Source organism: Mus pahari, chromosome 15 (genome assembly GCF_900095145.1).
Source record: "Mus pahari chromosome 15, PAHARI_EIJ_v1.1, whole genome shotgun sequence".
NCBI lineage: Eukaryota > Metazoa > Chordata > Mammalia > Rodentia > Muridae > Mus > Mus pahari.
This window is the reverse complement of record NC_034604.1, coordinates 51,338,714-51,358,995: the sequence shown is the minus strand read 5'-3', so window position 1 is coordinate 51,358,995 and position 20,282 is coordinate 51,338,714. Positions and strand designations below refer to the sequence as shown.

At 42.8% G+C, this 20,282-nt stretch overlaps 1 protein-coding gene across 1 annotated transcript in view; it reads right to left on the bottom strand.

Annotated features, from left to right (window-relative positions):
• The window catches only part of Prrc1 (proline rich coiled-coil 1), a 41,754-nt gene that overhangs the window by 6,661 nt on the left and 14,811 nt on the right, over positions 1 to 20,282 (bottom strand). Inside the window, exons 5-8 of the mRNA XM_021214755.2 lie at positions 14,008 to 14,110; positions 10,922 to 11,085; positions 3,785 to 3,888; positions 1,566 to 1,668 (exon numbers count right to left, since the gene is read on the bottom strand). Coding sequence (XP_021070414.1) covers positions 1,566 to 1,668; positions 3,785 to 3,888; positions 10,922 to 11,085; positions 14,008 to 14,110 — 474 coding nt within the window. The remainder of the gene's footprint in view (positions 1 to 1,565; positions 1,669 to 3,784; positions 3,889 to 10,921; positions 11,086 to 14,007; positions 14,111 to 20,282) is intronic.

The window sequence follows — 20,282 nt, the reverse complement described above, 5'->3', positions numbered from 1 at the left end:
TCATGTGGGAGCAGCCAATGCTATTAGCTGTGGCAGGATTTTCCCTGTCCAATTACACTAAAATATTAGTGCAGCAGGAGGCCTGTGATTGGACAGCGAAAAGGGAGGCGGAGCAAAGAGTTGTAGTGACAGAGAGCGACTCAGAAGAGGGAGGAAGAGAAGGCAAGATGGAGGCAGAAGGACAGGAAGAAGATTCTGACCCCCCGTGGTTTTAATTAGCCACAGGTAGTTATGATATCATGTAGGGATAGAATAATTGGGATAACTCGTCTGATCTAGGTGGGCAGCATATATCATTATCAATTGGCTCTGAAATTATTGTATTGTCATCTTGTGAATTGAGAATTTATTGATATACAAATCTGACTTGTTAATTATAAGCTTCTAGGGTTTTGTTTCTACAGGGTTGTTGTGGTGGCTGACCCCTGGGTGGATGGTCATTGTGTGGGGCTGGTGTGGCAGCAAAGGGAACTTGGGAGCTCTGGGCCACACACCAACCTGACCCCCCCCCCCCACACACACACACCCCAAGAGTTGGCGGACAGAGAGTAGCTGGATAGAGCACAGGAACTTAGCAGTTTCTTTTTAATATTTCCCACAACAATTAACTGCTGAGCCAACTCTCCACCCTCATCTAGATTTTGTTATTTTGATTTCTTGAGAGAAGGTCTCACTGTGTAACTCTGACTGGCCTGGAACTAGCTCTGTAGACTAGGCTGGCCTTGAGCTAACAGAGACCAACCTGCATCGGCCTCCCAAGTGCTGGGATTACAAGGCATGCGCCACCGCACCTGGCTTTCATCTAGCTTTTAAATACTGACATGCTACTAAAATGAACAACTAAGAGAGAATACTAGATCAAAGAGAAGGGAAAGAGACAAAATAGTGGGGATACAGCTGAGACAAACAGGGGCTGGGGATACAGCTAAACTGGTAAAACGGCTGTCCTGTAAGACAGGGACCCAGCACCCACATTAAAAAAGCCAACATAACAAACAGCACCTGTCTGAAATCCCAGTGCAGGGCAAGTGGACACAGGAGCATGCGGGCTCTCTAGCCAGCCAGCCTCACAAACCTGGTGAGTTTCAGGTCCTATGACAGACTTGCCTCAAGAAAAAGAAAAGAAAAGAAAGGAAGGAAGGAAGGAAGAAAGGAAGGAAGGAAGGAAGGAAGGAAGGAAGGAAGGAAGGAAGGAAGAAAGAAAGAAAGAAAGAAAGAAAGAAAGAAAGAAAGAAAGAAAGAAAGAAAGAAAGAAAGAAAGAAAAAGCAAAGCAGTGTGGGTGGCGTCTGAAGGGGCGCCAGGGCTATCCTCTAGTTTCCATACACGCACATATATCCGCACCTGCATCCGTACACAGGCACACTGCTGATGAATAAAGAGAAAGGAATACATCACACGGATTTAAAGGTCAATTTCCCTCTGACCTCAAGGCTATGAGTATAACCACGAAAAGGGGGAAATAACAAAATGGGACAATCAGGATACCGACAAGCAAAAGGGAGGGAGTCAAGGGCGTAATCCTCACTATAAACGAAAAGCTCAAGAAAAGGTGGAGAAAACCAACCTGCTGCACAAACTCCAAAGGCACGGGTGTGGCTTGGGTAAAGGCTTCCAGGCGGATGCCATGCACAGGGTCTTCAACCACCACGCAGCCGATGTCAAACCATCTGCAACAGAAACGTGAGCAGCACACTGTTTACATCTGCATGGAATGAGAGTGAAGAGACAAAAAGGAGAAGCAAGTCCTACCTATTGTTCTCATCAAAGGATCACAGTTCTCAGAGAGAGAGAAAAAGCGGTTCTAATTAGTTTGCAAATGGTCAATCCCTAATACAAAGATAAAATTACTCTATTGTCTAAATCCCAAGAAGAGAAAGGAAGAGAGTAGCAACAGGGAAAGCTGAAGTTACTGACCAAATAACTAACTTATTTGGACATGCAAAGAGTTCCTTTTGGATATATTTTGAAGTGATACTTGCTGAACTATGGGGAAATCTGTATTACCAATTCTCACCAGCAGGCAGCCATCTAACAATGTTACTACTAAAATCGAAGATAAGTTCACTCAGGAAATTAGCATGTGTCTGGTCCCAATGAACACAATCCCTTTGAATCACATGTTCTGTGCTACCTTCCAGGAGGAGTTGGCCTTTAAAAATGCACTCCTGAAATAATCAAGGTACTGTTCCCACTAAAGATACTGACTGGAGATTATGAAAACCAAAGCATTATAAACACACTTAGGACAACTGGGGTAACACCGGAATTCTAGCTCCCAGAATCATTAAGCCACACAGAAACAAATGTAAGCAGTGAGGGAATATGGACAAGGCTATCAATGTCTCTATCTTTTAAAGAATAAGCACCTTTAATAAGCACAAAGAACTACTAAATGAATAAGGAGATATACAGATATTTTAAAAACAGAAAGACAGAAAACAGCATGATAAGCAACTGTGGAATATTAAAATGGTACTTTGTAATGTCTCACCATCCATATCTTTAAAAATGTTTCAACTTATGAACACAGAATATTTATTCTACTTGACTACTAATCAAATTTTCATTATTTTATTTTGACAATGTTTCTCAGTCAAGGAAACATGAAGCCAAGCTCAGCTAAACCTTGTTTTGCCTCATTCTGCATGCTCTGGGCTCAGAGTCCATCAGGGTATGCACGGACTCAGCCAGGCAGGTCACCTTTGCATTCTGAGGAGCTGTCACCCAGGCACGAGCCCCACCTCCAGCCGATGCTGCAACCTGGAACCGGCTTTCCCAGTCCCTTCTCTACAATCATAATTACTGCCGCGTGCCCAACGCCCAACGTTTCAGTCCCTGGATCTGCTGGCTACGAGGACTTTCAAGTTTCCCCCCTTCTTCATAAAGTCCTTCAACAGGATCACAACTGTGGATGGAAGGGAAAACCCTAAGCTGATCACTAGGGATCTCCATCTTCCCGTTCTGTGTATAAGGCAAGATTTGAGAAACAAGGGCTATGGCTCCAGGCAGTTACATTTCACAGAGCAGAAAAAGTTCACACTAGACTCAGAAGCCACAGAGGGACTGCCTGGCATCACCAATCAGTTCCCAATGAAGGAGTGCACTTAACACATTATGAGAACATTTGTGTACACTCAACACCAATCCAAGACTAATGCCAAAATCTAAATCTGTTCATCTCAGAATACTCACACTGGCATTATTCTGATGTGGAAGAGCATGGACACATGGCAATACTTGAAAAGCACTGAGTAGGCCCTACTACCACCATGACATTATAAGTGTTAGTAGAATTCAACAGAGTATGGTTCTATATTATAAAATAACTCAGAATCCCCAAAAAGGTCTTCCATTAAAAAAAAATCTATTAATAACATAAAAACATAAAGTCCTCAAAAGCAGAGCTAACTTTGATTTCTAGGGGTCTTTTTAAGCTAACCACGTGATACCACGTAACTCCAACCCGTTACTACCATCAAGTCTTGCCCACCATGTCTGCCACTGTGGTGTGTCACCACAGGAAGTGGTGTGCTGATCCGCAGTGCTCAATTACACCCAAGCCAATGCGCACTAGGTCTTGGTATCCCGTGGTGGTAAGCAGACTTAGGAAGCAGGCCTGGCTCTGCACTGCAGTCCCAGAAGCAGAGTGAGGACACGAGTGTCGGCTAAGCTCTGCAGCCCACCCTCCGAGCAGACTTCCCTCTCGGGCTTCGACAGTTGGCTCGGGGTGAACGAACTCCACACACCACTGCGCTGGTTCCCCGGGAGCCCCAGACCGCTTACTTGTCAGGAAGCAGCTCGGCAATGAAGTTTTCTACCGACACCACCGTCTGCTTCTCGGGGATCGCTCCCGACCTCCGCAGGCTGTCAATGCGTTCCTGGGCGCCCTAGGCAACAGCAGCACAAGTTGGAAACCAGTTTTTACAAACATTAATATTAAACATACTAATAGTTACATAGTAAATGCACATACTTAACATACACACTGTAATGTTCAAACAATATAAAGGTAGAGAGTAGCGCTCCCAACCTGGGTGGAGACCCCTTTAGGGCCCAACAACTGTCACAGGGGTCACCAAGGACCACTGAAAACACAGATATTTACATTATGGTTTACAACAGCATCAAACTTACAGTTATGGAGTAACAGTGAATACAGTCTTACGGCTATGAATTACCACAGCATGAGGAACTGTATTGTATTAAAGGGTCACGGCATTGGGAAAGTTGAGAACCACTGGTATAGAGCAAAAATCTCCAATGGAATAATGAAACTCCCTTGATACTGTTTATGGTACACTTTGCACATTATTCCCTCATGCGTTATTGTGTTGTTTGCATTTAATGTAATGGATTATTTTAAAATTATAATTTCTAATTGAGTATTCATATGAGAAAGCCTTATTTTTAAATGTTCATTTCGCAAGAGGTCATCTTCCAAAGGAGACTCTTCTCATCCCTGGCATCCGCTTGGTCATTTGCTCTGGATTTGGGTCTGTGGTCACACCTACACTCAACATGTGCTTCCCAGTCTTTCTAATTCCCTTTTAAATATACACACAGAGACATAAAGACTAATAAAAAATAAAAAATTACATGTGTATGTGGTATACTGAAGCTGATTCAGCAAAATTATTGTCATTAATGAATTCAAACTGAACAAATAACTCAAAGCTAAGAATATATATTGGAGAAGCTAAAGCCAGATTATGAGGGTATGTATACACACATACATGAGCATGCACACACTACACACACACATACACACACACACACACACACACACACACAATTTAAAAAAAACTGGCCAAGAATAAGCCTATTTTTAAGGACAGAGGACTTGAGAGAGAGAGAGAGAGAGAGAGAGAGAGAGAGAGAGAGAGAGAGAGAGAGAGAGAGAGGAGGCAGGCAGGGAGGGAAGGGTCAAGTGCTTAATTTCTGTTCACACATGGTTAAGAGACAAATGAAGTAGAGCCATGAGAATGAACTCAGCAGCTTAAGACTCCAGCTTGGGAAGAAGATGGAGAACTGGATTCTACAGCAGAGTGGATGCCATCTGTCAATTTTGACCAATTTTACCTCCTACACCCAGCGTTAGGCATGAGCAAACACAGTAAGACCTCACCACATGACAAACCAGACAACAGGAAAAGCCAGTGTATTAATTGTGTAAGTATGGCCTCATCAGTCTCGAAACACTGAAACAGGAGGTGGCTGCTGATTTTAAAAGAATACAGATGGTTTAATCCTTTACAATGGACACTGTAAGTGTACCTAATTCAGCCCTCCTACACCTGGACTATAAAGAAGCTGACATTTTATTCAGTAAAAACATTTATTGCAGTGAAATCAGCCTATTAGTGGGCTGCTTAGGGCCACCTTTCTGACCCTTTGGACATGCCTCTGAGCTATGCCTTACAAAGCATTGAATGTGCCGTGCTTCTAGGGAACACAGCCGTGTCTGTTTAACTTTACCATGCTGCAACACAAGATGCCATACTTTGTGAGATTTAGCTGGTTATACAGACAATTGGTATCTACAAGAAGGATAATCAGTTTGATGGACAAGTTTTGTTTGTTTATGGATTTCACAAAAGAAAGTGAAAGGAAGCTGTCCCCAGCCTCTCTTCCATTGACTAGCATGTTAATTAAAGGTAGCTTCCTTTAGAGTTTAAGACTACGTTTGAGTACCATCCCCTACCAATGTTTTGAGAAGGGAATTCTACTCTTTTTTTTTTTTTTTTTCCCAGACAGGGTTTCTCTGTGTAGCCCTGGTGTCCTGGAACTCACTCTGTAGACCAGGTTGGCCTCGAACTCAGAAATCTGCCTGCCTCTGCCCCCCAAGTGCTGGGATTAAAGGCATGTGCCACCATGCCGGGCTGGAATTCTCTTATCAGTATAAGGGATCCATGTTAAAACAGTTTTGAGGCACACAATAATCTCCAACTGATCTGATGCAGATGAGTTCAGGACTTACGCGGTATGTGAAGCGACTTGGTTCAGACTGACAATCTGATTGCACACATGGTCACACTGTTCACTGGCATCGTGCACATGGTCACATTGCTCACTGGTGTGCACGTGGTCACAATGCTCACTGGCACTGCACACATCATCGCAGTGCTCACTGGCGTTGTCCACATACATGGTCTCCACGCCCGCGGATGTTATTATCCGCCTTGTGGTTTGCCCACTCCAAGCCTTGCAGTGAGAATAATGATGGCGTAGAAGCTTCAGAAGCTGGCTAACTTGATTTCTCTTGAATTTACTGTCTTAGATAGTGATGTAGATTAAAAGAAAAGCTAGCTTTTAGTTTAGAAAGTCATTGATACCGGATAAAATCTGGTAGGGGAGTTAAAACTTGTAAGGACCAGTTCAATTGAAGATTCAACAGGTTTCATCTCATACGGCTCCTCCTACTTTTTCTGGATGGTGGGTGGTAGAGGGCGGGTCACATATTTGTAAGTCTTTCCATTTTGAGCCCATATTAAAAGTTGTAAAAAGATAACTCACATCTAAATTTGTAAACCAAAACCAATAGTCAAAATAAATTAGGGCAAATGCAAATAAAATCACAAGATCAACTGAACTACCATTAGTATCTGTCAAGGTTTTTCTTAGGAAAGAAACCCACATCAGCCTTTCCCATACAATGCCTACCTACTGCAAATACTACTGTGCAATGGCATCTGACCTTATAAAATACTCAGACCCAGCACTCAGACACCATAATGAAAAGCAGACTCCAATGGACAGGTAGTGAAATTCCTTTCCTATGGGTTGTTTTCTCAGGCTTCCAGAGACTCACACCCGAGGACTGCTGTCTTTCTGAGCACCTCCCACCCAGCACCCACAGGTATGCTCTGACCTCCAGAGACAGCTAACCATTGTGAGGGAATCCATAGAGCCACTTGCCACTCTGTCACAAAGTAATGCCAGCACCGAATCCCATGTATAGTAGGGCCATTTCTTGAGTCTCTAATGTCAAATACACTCACTATTTCTATTTTAAAAGTCCTGATGTCTTCTGGCCCAAATCTACAAATCCTTTTTCATTTGCAAAAGCAATTTTGAAATCTTCAAAGCAGAGACTCAGTCCAGACAAGAGATTTGTCCCCACCTTTCAAATGGAACTTGTCCATATAATACTCGTGATTTATCTGAAGGTTTATGATTATGATGGTTACATATCCATTTTCTCCAGTTTACTATTTTTCATTTCTAGGTTAAATGGGTTACAAGCCCTAATGATAGTAATTAGCTTCACTATATTGGATAAAGACCTTTTTATAAACATATACTAATGTCAAGATCAAAGGACACTCACAAAGTATGAACAGACGTGTAAAGTAATGTGGTTTGGCACAATGTTCTGTGGAAGCACAGACTACTGTGAATAAAAAAAAGTAATATGATTTGCATTATAAATAACACATCACATTCAGATATAGGTAACTATTGTCTGACAGCCCCAAATTCAGAGAATGGAGAGGCAGAGTAAATGAGATCCATTCACCTATTTAAATAAATTCTAACTATAATTGAAAAACACCTGAAATTTGTGTAACAGAATCTATTAGAATTAAAATCAGTGTGAGATTGCATTTAATTACTAATTGTAACCAATACACCAGGCTTTTCTCCAATTTGCCTCATTCTAATAAATTCTAAATGGATACAAGGAAAGAATCTGTGTGTCTGATTCACGAGGCTACAGTAGAATTAAGCCGTTACATGCTCCTTTACACAAAGTTTTAAAATATAAATAAAGTTGATCCTCAATAATTCTAGAATCTGTACTGGTGAATTTGACTATTTATTAAAACATATTGGTAATCTCGACATCAGATGTGCACAAACCTACAAAACCATTTAAGTTGTCTGAGCTGTGCAACTCTAGCCAAGTCAGGCAAACAGCGCTATCTTCTTGTTTAAGCTCGCATGTTGTAAACGAGTGGGTGCTGCTATATCGGTGCCACCTTGTACATTTCTATGTTGTTAAAATACAACCATTCCAGACAGCCCCAAGGATAATGCTGAAGTGCTGTCTGAGGCTCCTGAGCACAGGAGGGGTATGAAATACTTTAGAAGAACAACATGTACATGGCTAAATAAACTGCAGCCAATCAGGAGTTATAGGTTTGCTGGCTTCAGAAATTAAAAAAAAAAAAAAAAAAAAAAAAAAAAAACCCTACAGAGATCTAATCCTTTATCCCCTTGGTAAGGAAAATACCATACTCACTGTAGCAGCCTCACCATAAATAAATAAATAGATAGATAGATAGATAGATAGATAGAAAGATAGATAGATAGATACATAAATTCCAGCAAACTTAAGTCTGTCTTGCAAACAAGACCGAATGACAGAACAGGAACAAGCAGGAGGAGACTCTCCAGGCAGTGCCAGGTTTTCTCCTCTGAGAAACCGATAGATGGGGCTGCCATCAACTGAGATGAAGAGTAGGGAGTAAGAATAAGAAGAGAAAGTTCCATTCTGGACAGACTGAGTTTGGGATACTCAAGTGAAGTTGTCAAAAAGACATCTTTCATGTAAATCCTAATAGTCTCAGTGGCAACATAAAGCTGCAAATGTCACACACTAAGGCCAGGGATGGCATGAGATCAGGAGAGGTGAGCCTGGACACACAGACCAAGGGAGGGTGGGGGGAAAAGGAGGGGCCAGCCCAGGAAACACAAAAGCAGAGAGCAATCAACAAACTCCAAAGAAAGGCAGGTGTGCACCCAAGAAGCCACATGGGAGATGAAAACAGGAGTGAAACTCAGGCACAGCAGTGTATGTCTATAACACAGGACTCCAGAGGTACAAGTGGGACCAGGAGTTTTCAAGGCCACTGTTGGCTCCACAGTGAGTCAGTGAGTCTGAGCCTGGCTACAGGAAGCCTGTCTAGACAACAGAGAGGACCTGCTGGCCACCAAATAGTCAGTCAGCCTAGGGGCTTTGAGTGTAGATGTGTGGCTAGGCAGCTGGGAAACCAGAATTAGAAAAAAAAATTGTTCAGGATTGTCTTAGTCAGGGTTTCTACTCCTGGACAAAACATCATGACCAAGAAGCAAGTTGGGGAAGAAAGGGTTTATTCAGCTTACATTTCCACATTGCTGTTATCACCAAAGAAAGTCAGGACTGGAACTCAAGCAGGTCAGGAAGCAGGAGCTGATGCAGAGGCCATGGAGGGATGTTCTTTACTGGCTTGCTTCCTCTGGCTTGCTCAGCCTGCTCTCTTATAGAACCAAGACTACCAGCCCAGAGATGGCACCACCCACAAGGAGACCTCCCCCCTTGATCACTAATTGAGAAAATGCCCCACAGCTGGATCTTGTGGAGGCATTTCCCCAACTGAAGCTCCTTTCTCTGTGATAACTCCAGCTGTGTCAAGTTGACACAAAACTAGCCAGTTCACGGATACTTGCAGAAGTTTTGCTACAAAAGGAAGCAAGCATGCTAGAAAGATACAGGGGAAGTGAGGTCAAAGAATGCCACACCACCTCCAGTAGGATCTGTGTGACAAGTTCCACAGACTGAGGCAATTGACCTCAAAACAGGGAGGCCTCCTGGAACGGGTTGTGGAACTCTTTACCAGAGAAAAAATATTGAGCTGTAGTTCTCATGGCAATCTATCTGTTTTGTTTTCTCTTATTCCTTTTCTTATTTACATGTTCCTGGTAGCCTAGGCCAAGGTCTTAAGCGAGAATAATGGGTAAGAAACCATCCCTAGAGATTGGGGCCACTAACATGACCTTAATCCCAGGGAAAACAATGCTTTACTTTCTTAATCATTTACAAAACTATGACGATAGATAAAAACTTTCCCAACAGTAAAATTTCATATGGCTACACGTGTGTCATCGGAGGTGGGTTTTTGGTATATGGTAAAGAAAGCCTTAATTAGAAAGAATTTGAATAGTTTAAATTTATACATTGGAGATTTATAAAAAAAATCAGGCACTAGATGTTAAATAATAATTGATCATGGGGCTGGAAAGTTAGTTCAGCAGTTAAGAGCACTGACTGTTAAAGATTTATTAACCTGCTCCTGGAAATATGCCACTAGCCTTGGGCAACAGCCACCACTGAATACATCCTTTTAGAATTGTTATATTTTGATGATTTATAATGATGTTACCTATTCTGTTTGTGATTCACTGAATACATAGTTTCAGAGTTGTAATGCTTGGATGATTTTTGTGCNTTACTGTGCCAAATGATTTTTGTTGGTATCTGTGATTGTTTCACTAGATATAGTTTCTAAGAAATGTAATGTTTGGTTTTTTTTAATGTATAAAATCCCCTGCTTGAGAGCTGCAGAATACACTCAGATTCAAACTGCCTCTGTGTTCGTTTCTGTTTGTCACCACTGAATCCTTATCCACCTAGCTTCAAGGACCCTCATTCCAGGACCCCCATACCCGACTGGGGTGGTCCATGGCAAAAGAATTTGCTGGATTTCCCTTAGCTTGCTTTATGATAGGAAATGTTTAGGTGTCATCAACTTCATTTGTTCTTGCATGATTGTGTCCTTATAAAACTACAACAGAATATATGTGCACGTTCATGCGTATGTGTACGTGTATGTGAGTGTGAGTGTGTGTGTGTGTGTGTGTGTGTGTACTGGGATCCAACAGATATTATAATTTCAGAAAGTGACTTTGAAAACCAATACTAAATTATGAAGATTCCTTTCGAGAGTGTCTATTTTTCTTGTTGTTTCTTAAGGTGACTGCTTTTCTGATGAGTGTTCACCAGTGTGATAGAGAGGCACTGCTTTACTCTTCCAATAATCATTCCTCATTGCATTACAGTGTTGAATAACTCATGACAAAGCTGGTATTTCCGTATATAAATAGGCAGTACTCTCACAGAGACCACAGGACTGTTACTGTGGAATCGCTTTTATTACTCACCTTTAACCCAGCTGCATATCCGACTGGCTGAGGGGCGATATTGGACTGCCCAGCTTCCCCAACAACCACAGCTAAGCCAAAGACCTCCTGGAAGGCATCTCGGACAGCAGCCACTTTCACTTCTTTATTTGAGGTTACGACAATATCCAGTTCACCTCCAGATTCTATTAAAAAGAAAGAAAGAAAGAAATTTCAATTCCAAATCTAAGCAGTAACTTTCTAGTAATTACTACCACCCTGTGATGATGTGACTAGAAATGGCCCCACAGACTCAGTTCGAATGCTTGACCCATAGGGACTTGATTATTTGGAGGTGTGTCCATGTTGGAATAGGTGTGGCCTGTAGCAGGAAATATTAAAAATGAACGGGCATGTTCCTGGGCTTGCGCTGGCAATTCTCTGCCCGGGCAGTCTGGCCTGCCATGCACTGGCAGGAAATGGTTGATCTGTTCTTATCTGGTGGAGACTCTCTGACTCAGAGCTCCAAAGTCTCTCCACCGAGCTTGCTAGGTTCCCACTGGCGGGTTGTCAGCCCCACGCTTCAAAGCCCCCATGACCCTTGTGGTGCACCTCAGGCAAACCCACACTTTGCCGCTCTACCTTTCTCTCTTGAACCCAGAGGAGCCCTGTGAAGGAAAACGCTACACAGACTTAGTTCGGAAAAAAACAGTAACTCAATCGCTGGGCACAACAACTAAAATTCTAACTCTAAATCCTCCAGTGGCAAATCCTGATGGATCCGCCATTGAAACTGGGAGACACTTGTAATTGCATCTTGTCCAAAAGAACCTAACTCTCCTGCTTCCTCTCTTCCTCCGTCCAACCTGGACTTGTCCAATGACTGGCTCCTTTATTCATTAGGGGATTGGTTCACAAGAAGTCACCTGAGAAGGACTCATTCCTTGTCCACAACCCCGCCCAGGAGAGCAGAATTAGCATCAACATACAAACAGTGGCCTTGTGGGAGCATATCCTGTGGGGGCAGACTCTGAGATCCCCTAAGCTCAAGCTACACCCAGTATGGTGTGCAGTCTCCTTCTGCTGCCTCGAGACAAAGATGTAGAATTCCCAGCTCATTCTCCACCACCATGTCTGCCTGCACGCTGCCATGCTTCCTAGTAGGATGATGATAATGGACTGAACCTCTGAAACAAAGCCAGCTCCAATGAAATGTTTGCCTTTATAAGAGTTGCCCTGGTCATGTTGTCTCTCCACAGTAGTAAAACCCTAACTAAGAAGCATGCCATAGGCTCACACTGTATTTACTAATTGTTATAAATCTCATACACATGAGACAGGGTGATGGAGCCTTATCCACCATAACACAGCTGCTAAGTACTACTGTCAGGCCTCAAACGCAGGTCATTTGGACACAAATTCTCCTTCTGTCACATCATCTGACACATCCACACATTTCCTACCCTCTAACTCAAGTATACAATTCCACCTGTGCTTAGACCCAAACTACCAACTTCCCTTGAGTTCTAGGGATGGGAATTCAGCACATTATCTGAAGTCTTACTCAAAAGCTGAGGCTGACACACACCATCTACAGGCTCTGAGTCACCTGAGGCTGGCACACATCATCTATAGGTTCCAAGTCACCTGTGGTACTAGGTGAAGAGCACAGTCCTTCAGTACTCTATGAAGCCCCTTCTGTAGGCTCACTGTGGTGGGTGACAAAGCCACTCCACTGTGGTGGGACTCCAAAGGCTGAGAGCTACGCTTTCTCATTCACCAGCTTCACTACCTTGAGGAAGACTCTGAGCTGGTTTCTTTGTAGAAAAAGACCTGCTTCCTCAATGGGCTTGCTCTAAGAACAAGAGTTCTAATACAGTATACCCAATAGAACAGCAAGAGCTCCAAAAATGCTCATTCCTTTACTTAAAATACATACACACAAAAAAGAAAAATATAATTAATAAGTATCTTCAGCTACATGGTGTGACTATATGAACATGAAAATTAATAAATGTGATAAAGTCAAATTTATGAATCCTTTAGGTTAGGGATTTTAGGTTTGTTTGTATTTTGTTGATTTTTGAGATCATAAACTCACTATGTTCCTAAGGCTAGACTGTTATATCCCACTTCGCAAGTGCTAGGATTATAAGCATTATACATGGCTCCCTGATTATCTCCTGATTCAATTCCCTCTACACAGGAAGCAAAGCAGATATATATATAGATATGGATGAATAATGCATGTATATGTAAATTCAACAGAGCTCCAACACAGCTGCATGACCTAATATAATAACTTAGGCCTCTTTAAACCCAGGTTCCTTACCCCAAACTGAATGAAAACACATATGTCACAGTGATCTCGTGAGCATTAGTGTCTAGCAGAACAAGCACTTGAAAAATGTATGTAATCTCTATAGTCTGACCAATGGGCACACATTAGACAGGAAACTACCAAGAGAGTCAAGACAAGCTCTTGCCTTTTTATGGCCTATAAAAACTTCTGCTCAAGTACCTGCTACAGAGCTCCAACTAGCAAGAGGCTTCTCCAGGTTTATTAACTATTATAAACTATAGGTTTATCCTACAGCTAACCCCTATTTGTCCATACACTGGAAATGTACATAAAAATTAAAGAGCAGTATGCCTGTGTCAACTATCTGAGGGTTTTTGATGAGGGCTCGAAAGCAGCTAAAAAATTGTTCCCAGCAAACTTAGTAATCAAAATGTATTAATTGCTAGAGTAGGTTTGCCTAAAAAAAATTATTCCTGATTAAGCATAATCACATGATTAAATAGGTAACTAAAAAAAAAAGCCAGAACCAAGTGTAGGCAAAGTATCACCTTTAACTGAATAAAGAAAAATTCATATAAACTACTAAACAGTTACTATCAAGCTCATAATCCACATTGTTGCCATCCTATGGAGCTTTAAAATTTATATAATGATAATTAAGGAAAAGATAAAGTTACACCCAAAACAAAGACAGAATAGATTTGAACAAAGCGCACAGGAAGAAGTTAAGTTACATGACCGGGGACATGAACTGAAAGTACACTTGGTGCGTGACACTGACACACATTAGAGACATGACTCATATAGATCTCACTTGTGTACATACTGATATATGGAGCCATGCCAGGATCCAGCGTCGTGATCATGCTTTCTACAGAATGCTTGGTCTTATCCAGGACAGATTTCACCATAGGATTTCCAGCTACGCCCTGCATAAAGCAAGATGCAAACGTTCATTTCAGGCAAAGAACATTCTGACTTTCATTAAGTGTGAGGAACTTTTTAAAACTTGATTTTTGAGAATTCCATGCATGCAAACAAGTATGATCACACTACCCCAATTTTCTTGTCCAGTTTTAACCATGTCCCAACACACCCTCCCAACTTCATGCCTTTTCTTTGATAACCAACTAAGCCTGGTTGGTACTGCTCATATGTGTGTAGATGTGGGCCATTCACTGGAGCACAGGAAACTTAACAGTGGCCACAGCCTAAAAAAGAACCATTCTCCCTCTGGTTTTGTGTGTCAACTTGAGACAAGCTAGAGACATCAAAGAAGGAGCCTCAGTTGAGGAAATGCCTCCATGAGATCCAGCTGTAAGGCATTTTCTCAATTAGTGGAGGAGGGCCCAGCCCATAGTGGATGGTACAATCCCAGGCCTGCTGGTCCTGAGTTATATAAGAAACCAGACTGAACAAACCGTATAAGCAAGCCAGTATGCAGCGCCTCTCTGTGGCCTCTGCATCAGGTCCCGCCTCAAGGTTCCAGCCCTGCTTGAGTTCCTATCTTGACTTCCTCCAATGATGACTATGATTTGGAAGTGTAAGCCAATTAACATTTTCTCCCCAATTTGATTTTTGATCATAGTGTTTTGTAACAGCAATAGAAAACCTGACTAAGACACCCAGCAACTGTCCACTAACAATAGCTCCTCACATAGGGAGAAACAGTTATAAAAAGAGCCAATCATACCTTAAAAGTGATGCTTATTAAACAAAAAGGGAGAGTAAAAACCCCCAGCGACAGATTAAATAATGCTTTGCTAACTCTAAATGTCTTAATGTTGGTGAACAAGGAACAGCAGCAGCTGAGAGACACTGGGTTGTGGAGAAAGTGAGGAACTGGGCCAACCAATAGACTTTAAGGATGTGCTGACATCAGACTGGAAACCTGTGACAATTTTAAGATGGGGGCATGGTTACGCTTAAGTATCTACAGGGAAGGAAAAAATATGGTTACCAACAAAACGTAATAAAGATTAGATCTGACCAGGAAAACCCTCTTACCAGATGAGACATGAATGTCTTCACAAAGCAAGTAAGTCAGGGCGATTCACTCTCAGAGACTGCCTCAAACCTGCCTGGTCTCCAAAATATGCACGCACATCATCTTCAAAAGGGCTACCCAAGTGATGGATCACACAGAGATTGGACAACACAGAGACTTGACAGACAACATAGAGACTGGGCAAATTATGTAACAAATCCTACAGCTATTTTTTTTTTTGGGGGGGGGGGGGTCGTTTTGTTTTCTTTCATTTTGGATTATTTTTTCCCTTGTGCCCCAAATAGAAACTCTTCAGCCCAATTCAGCATGAAGCAATGATAAGAGGACGATCATTCCTATCATTTTAACTTGGGATAGATGGTTTGGGTTGTTTATGTGTTGTGGTTGTTATCATCTAGGGTGGTAGGTTTAAATTATTGTATATTAGTAGAAATTTAAGGTTGTTTTATTTAATTGTATACCACTAAAAATTCAAGGTTGTTTTGTTTTATTGTATATTGATAAAAATTTAAGGTTATTTTATTTAAATTATTGTATACTGATAAAAATTTAGGGTTGTTTTATCTACAGTATGTATACTGATAGGGATTTAAGGTTGTTTTGTTTAAATTATTGTATATAAATAAAAACTTAAGGTTGTTTTGTTAGCTTATTATATATAAGCTGTTTATTTAAAATATGTAAAGTTCTAGTTTTATGGTTCATAATTATTTTTACTGTATGTAGGCTGTTAATGTTAGAAAAGAAGATAATTTTTAAACAAAAAAGGAGATATGAACTGGAAGTTTCTAGATGTGTCATGTGATACAAACTCACATGGTGCCTTACTGAAGCAGACTCCTGTGGTATTGTGCAAGACCCGTGAAGGACACACGATGTTTGGAGAGAGCATGGACAGAACTCAAAGGACAGTGGTGGGTGCTCACAGAGCTGGCCTTGCAATGCTTCACTGATCTCAAGTCTTCCCTGATAATGAGAGAGGCATGGCAGAGAACCTGGTGTCCAGGATGGCCTTGGCCACTCCCCCTGACTCGTGCGGATTGGGTGGAGGCCTGGCTGTTTCTGCTGGATCTTGCCACCAGTGCTGATTTGTGTTTGGTATCCTGACACTGCTGAACTGGACTGCTGGTATCCTGACACGGAGACTGAAATCGTCTAAACAGGACCACATCCCCTTGTCCTATTTACCATATTTTCTCCCCTACCTTTGAACGAAAGGCAAAAGGGAGGGTGGAAGCATTTGAGAAACCTTATTAAATGTAGGTTTTTAAAAAAATCTAAGCCTACGGGCAGAGCCCAGAGATCAAGTACGTCATCTATACTAAAATACATGCTATGAAGAGATGCGTAGCAGGTCATAGTGCTGAGAATAGGAGAAACTACTCGGCCCTAAATAGGACAATGTCACTCCAAGCAAGAACCAGGGAGCATCAGGAATTGGAGGCAGGAAACCTGTGGAAGCCAAGGGATGCTGTGAAGCGGAGCCTCCTGAATGAACATGGACGGCTATTGTAGGCGTTAGCTCGAAACTGCCGCCGGCTTCCCAACAGCACCCACACAACTTTTCTTTCAGAGCTTCCTGTGCCTTGGTGGGCCAGTACTTGTGAAAACTGTGAAGCAGCACTTTTGGAACCTGTAAGGAAAACGAGGTCACTCGATATCAAGTTCCTACCAGGCTTCTCTTCCATACAGAGAGCAGAGCAGATGCAGCCTGTGGAGGACACTGGAACAACACTGGTGTTTGACTCGACTTTATAAATGAGTCGTGTTTCGTTTATAGATACATTTATAAGATAAACCTGTCTGTCTTTCAGGGTTCCAACTACAGACTGTAATCCGGTGTCTAAATAAGTCAATACTTTGTTCCTAAAAAGATAGAATTAGTAAAAAAGAAAGAAAGAAAGAGAGAGAGAGAGAGAGAGAGAGAAAGAGAGAGAAAAGAAGAAGAAGAAGAAGAAGAAGAAGAAGAAGAAGAAGAAGAAGAAGAAAGAAAGAAAGAAAGAAAGAAAGAAAGAAAGAAAGAAAGAAAGAAAGAAAGAAAGAAAGAAAGAATAAAAGGGAAGGGGATGGGAGGGGAGGGAAGGAGAGGGGAGGGGAGGGAAGAAGGGGGGAGGGGAGGGAAGGAGAGGGGAGGGGAGGGAAGGGACTCCTCAGCTTACCCCCCAGAATGGTTCTTGGTTGCTTTAATGCATAACCTAGTCCCTTGCATGTTCTACTCAAGTTTCCTCTCTTGCCATATCCATCCTTAACCCCCTCCCTCAGGCAGATTTCCCCCTTCTGGAATCTTCAGACCAACAGCACCATGAGACAGAGAACCAGCCTAGAGCTTTCCTTCTCAGGCTAATCCTTAAATGGCAGGGGAGCGCCCCCTACCGAGCATCCAACAGACTGGGATTCTCTCCAGTCAACTAGAGCTAAGGTGGCTGCTGCGGACAGGGGAGTTTAATAAGGTTCAGGACTGCCAGGCAACCTTCTGCTAAAAGTCATGTGCATTCTTGTCAGCACTCTGACAGGAACCAGAGAACTGAACTAGGTCTTACAACTAGCAATGGGCAGTTCTTTACAAGGGAAGGAGGGAGAAGGCCATCACTTTATCTAAGAAAAGATTTTAACTTCATAGAGGTCTACAAAAACAAGTGTGAAAAGGCCAGATGGACCTGAAACTAACTTTAACCACATTAACTTAGTTTAAAACTATGTTTACTGTATGTAATGAAACTGAACAGCCTCTGAGTAGAACACTGGGAGGAAGTTGGCAGAAGGAATTAAAAATGTTTTTTCATTAAGAAAAAATTGGGAACGATCAGCCAAGAAAACCTGAAGAAAAATAAGAGGCTCCCAGCACTGGAACAGAGGCGCCCAGTGCTAACAGACTCACAGTGCTAGAACAGAGGCTCCCAGCACTGGAACAGAGGCGCCCAGTGCTAACACAGACTCACAGTGCTAGAACAGAGGCTCCCAGCACTGGAACAGAGGCGCCCAGTGCTAACACAATCACAGTGCTAGAACAGAGGCGCCCAGTGCTAACAGACTCACAGTGCTAGAACAGAGGCTCCCAGAACTGGGACAGAGGCTGCACCTCTCTTTTTATCACTGAATGCCCCACACACCCACCTGAGCACACAGGGAGCTCTCGACAGGCAGCAGGGGAATGACCAAGCCTTGCTGCAGTTTTAATGGTGTGTTACTATTGCAGAGATAGGCTCAGTGGGATAGAAGACAAAGCTCACTGGCCAGCATGAAGGTGTAATTTAGTAAATAAGATAAGGAGGAACATCGAGCCACTCGAAATTCTCCACTAAGAAGGTGGAACTCAATTTTCATCTCTACCTTACAAGGTACATTCAAACACATCAGCAACAGTGAATTTCTCAGAGTAAACTCTGAAATGGTTAAAAAAAACAACCAAACAAAAAAGAAACAAAAACCAAAACATGTGAGCACCAGAGCTGGGATCCTCATAACCCAGATAAAAACTGAGTGGGTGTGGTGGTCGAATGCAATCTCAGTGCCCAGGAGGGAGAGCCAGGGCAAGCTGGCTGGCCAGACTAGTCCAAACCGTGAGCTCTGGGGGCAGCAAACCTGACCTCATAGAAGATACTCTGTATTAACCCTGGGCCTCCATACATGTATAATACATGTACATGTACAGACACACACACACACACACACACACGCAAAAAAAAGTTTCAAATATTTTTGTCTATTAAATCAGAAAAAAAAAAAAGACTGTACTTCACAATAACATCTTTTGCTACCAAGTGGACGATGCAGAACATCACAGGGCAGTGTGGCCACTGGAAAGCAATAGGAAGTTCTAGGACACTCAGTAGGACTTTCATCAGGAATTATGATGTCAGTGATGCCCATCAAGAAGTAAGCACAAGAATGCTCATCAGTTTTATTTCTCAGAATGATATTCATAAGAGATCATTGTACAGCTCAACGGAGAGATCATGTTCATCAGGCCTGATGATGCAGGATTATGATCCCTGGCACAAGCCAGGCAGGAGAAGGAAGACTGACAGAGGCCAGTCTGGGATACTGAGTGAATGCCAGGCTGATCTAGGCAATTTGGTGACAGTCTTTATCAGAGAGGGAGCTAGGTGGGAGAGGGGACAGAGAAGGGAAAAGGGAAACATGATAATGTATTGGGGGGTGGGGGTGGGGAGGTACAGGACTGAAGCCCTGAGGGCCAGCAGGAAAAATGGAAACAGGCAACCTCAGGAGGTAGGAAGTAGGGGGGACCTTCTAGAATGTACCAGAGACCTGGGATGTGAGAGACTCTCAGGACTCAAAGGGAGAGGCCTTAGATGAAATGCCTTATAGTGGGGAGAGGAAACTTGTAGAGTCCATCTCCAGGGCAACTAGTGGAGAAAGTCAGGGCATCAAGTGGAGGCAAGGGGTTGCCGTTCCACAGTGAAAAATTCTGACCCAGAATTGTTCCTGTCTAAAAGAACTGCAGGGACAAAAATGGAGAAGAGCCTGAGGGGAAGGAGATTCAGTGATTGGTCCAAACTGAGATCCAGCTCAAGGGGAGGCCCCAAGGACTGACATTACTACTGATGCTATGGAACGCTCACAAACAGGGGCCTATCATGCCTTCCCTCTGAAAGACCCAACAAGCAGCTGAAAGAGTCAGAGGCAGATATTTACACCCAACCAATGGACAGAAGCCGAAGACCTCAGTGGCTGAATTAGGGAAAAGTTAGAAGAAGCTGAGGAGGAGGGTAACAGTGTAGGAGGACCAGCAGTCTCAACTAACCTGGACCCCCCAAGATCTCTCAGACACTGGACCACTAACCAGGCAGCATATACCAGCTGATATGAGGCCCCCAACACATATACAGCAGAGGACTGCCTGGTCTGGCCTCAGTGAGAGAAGACACACCTAATCCTTGAGAGACACAAGGCCCCAGGGAGTGGGGAGGTCTGTTGGGGTTGGGGTTGGGTAGGTGGGGACATCCTCTTGGAGATAGGTTGGGTAGGTGGGGACATCCTCTTGGAGATAGGGGAGAAGGAATGGGATGAGGAACAGTCAGAGGGCAGACTAGGAGGAGGATAACGACTAGACTGTAAAAAAAAAAAAAAGA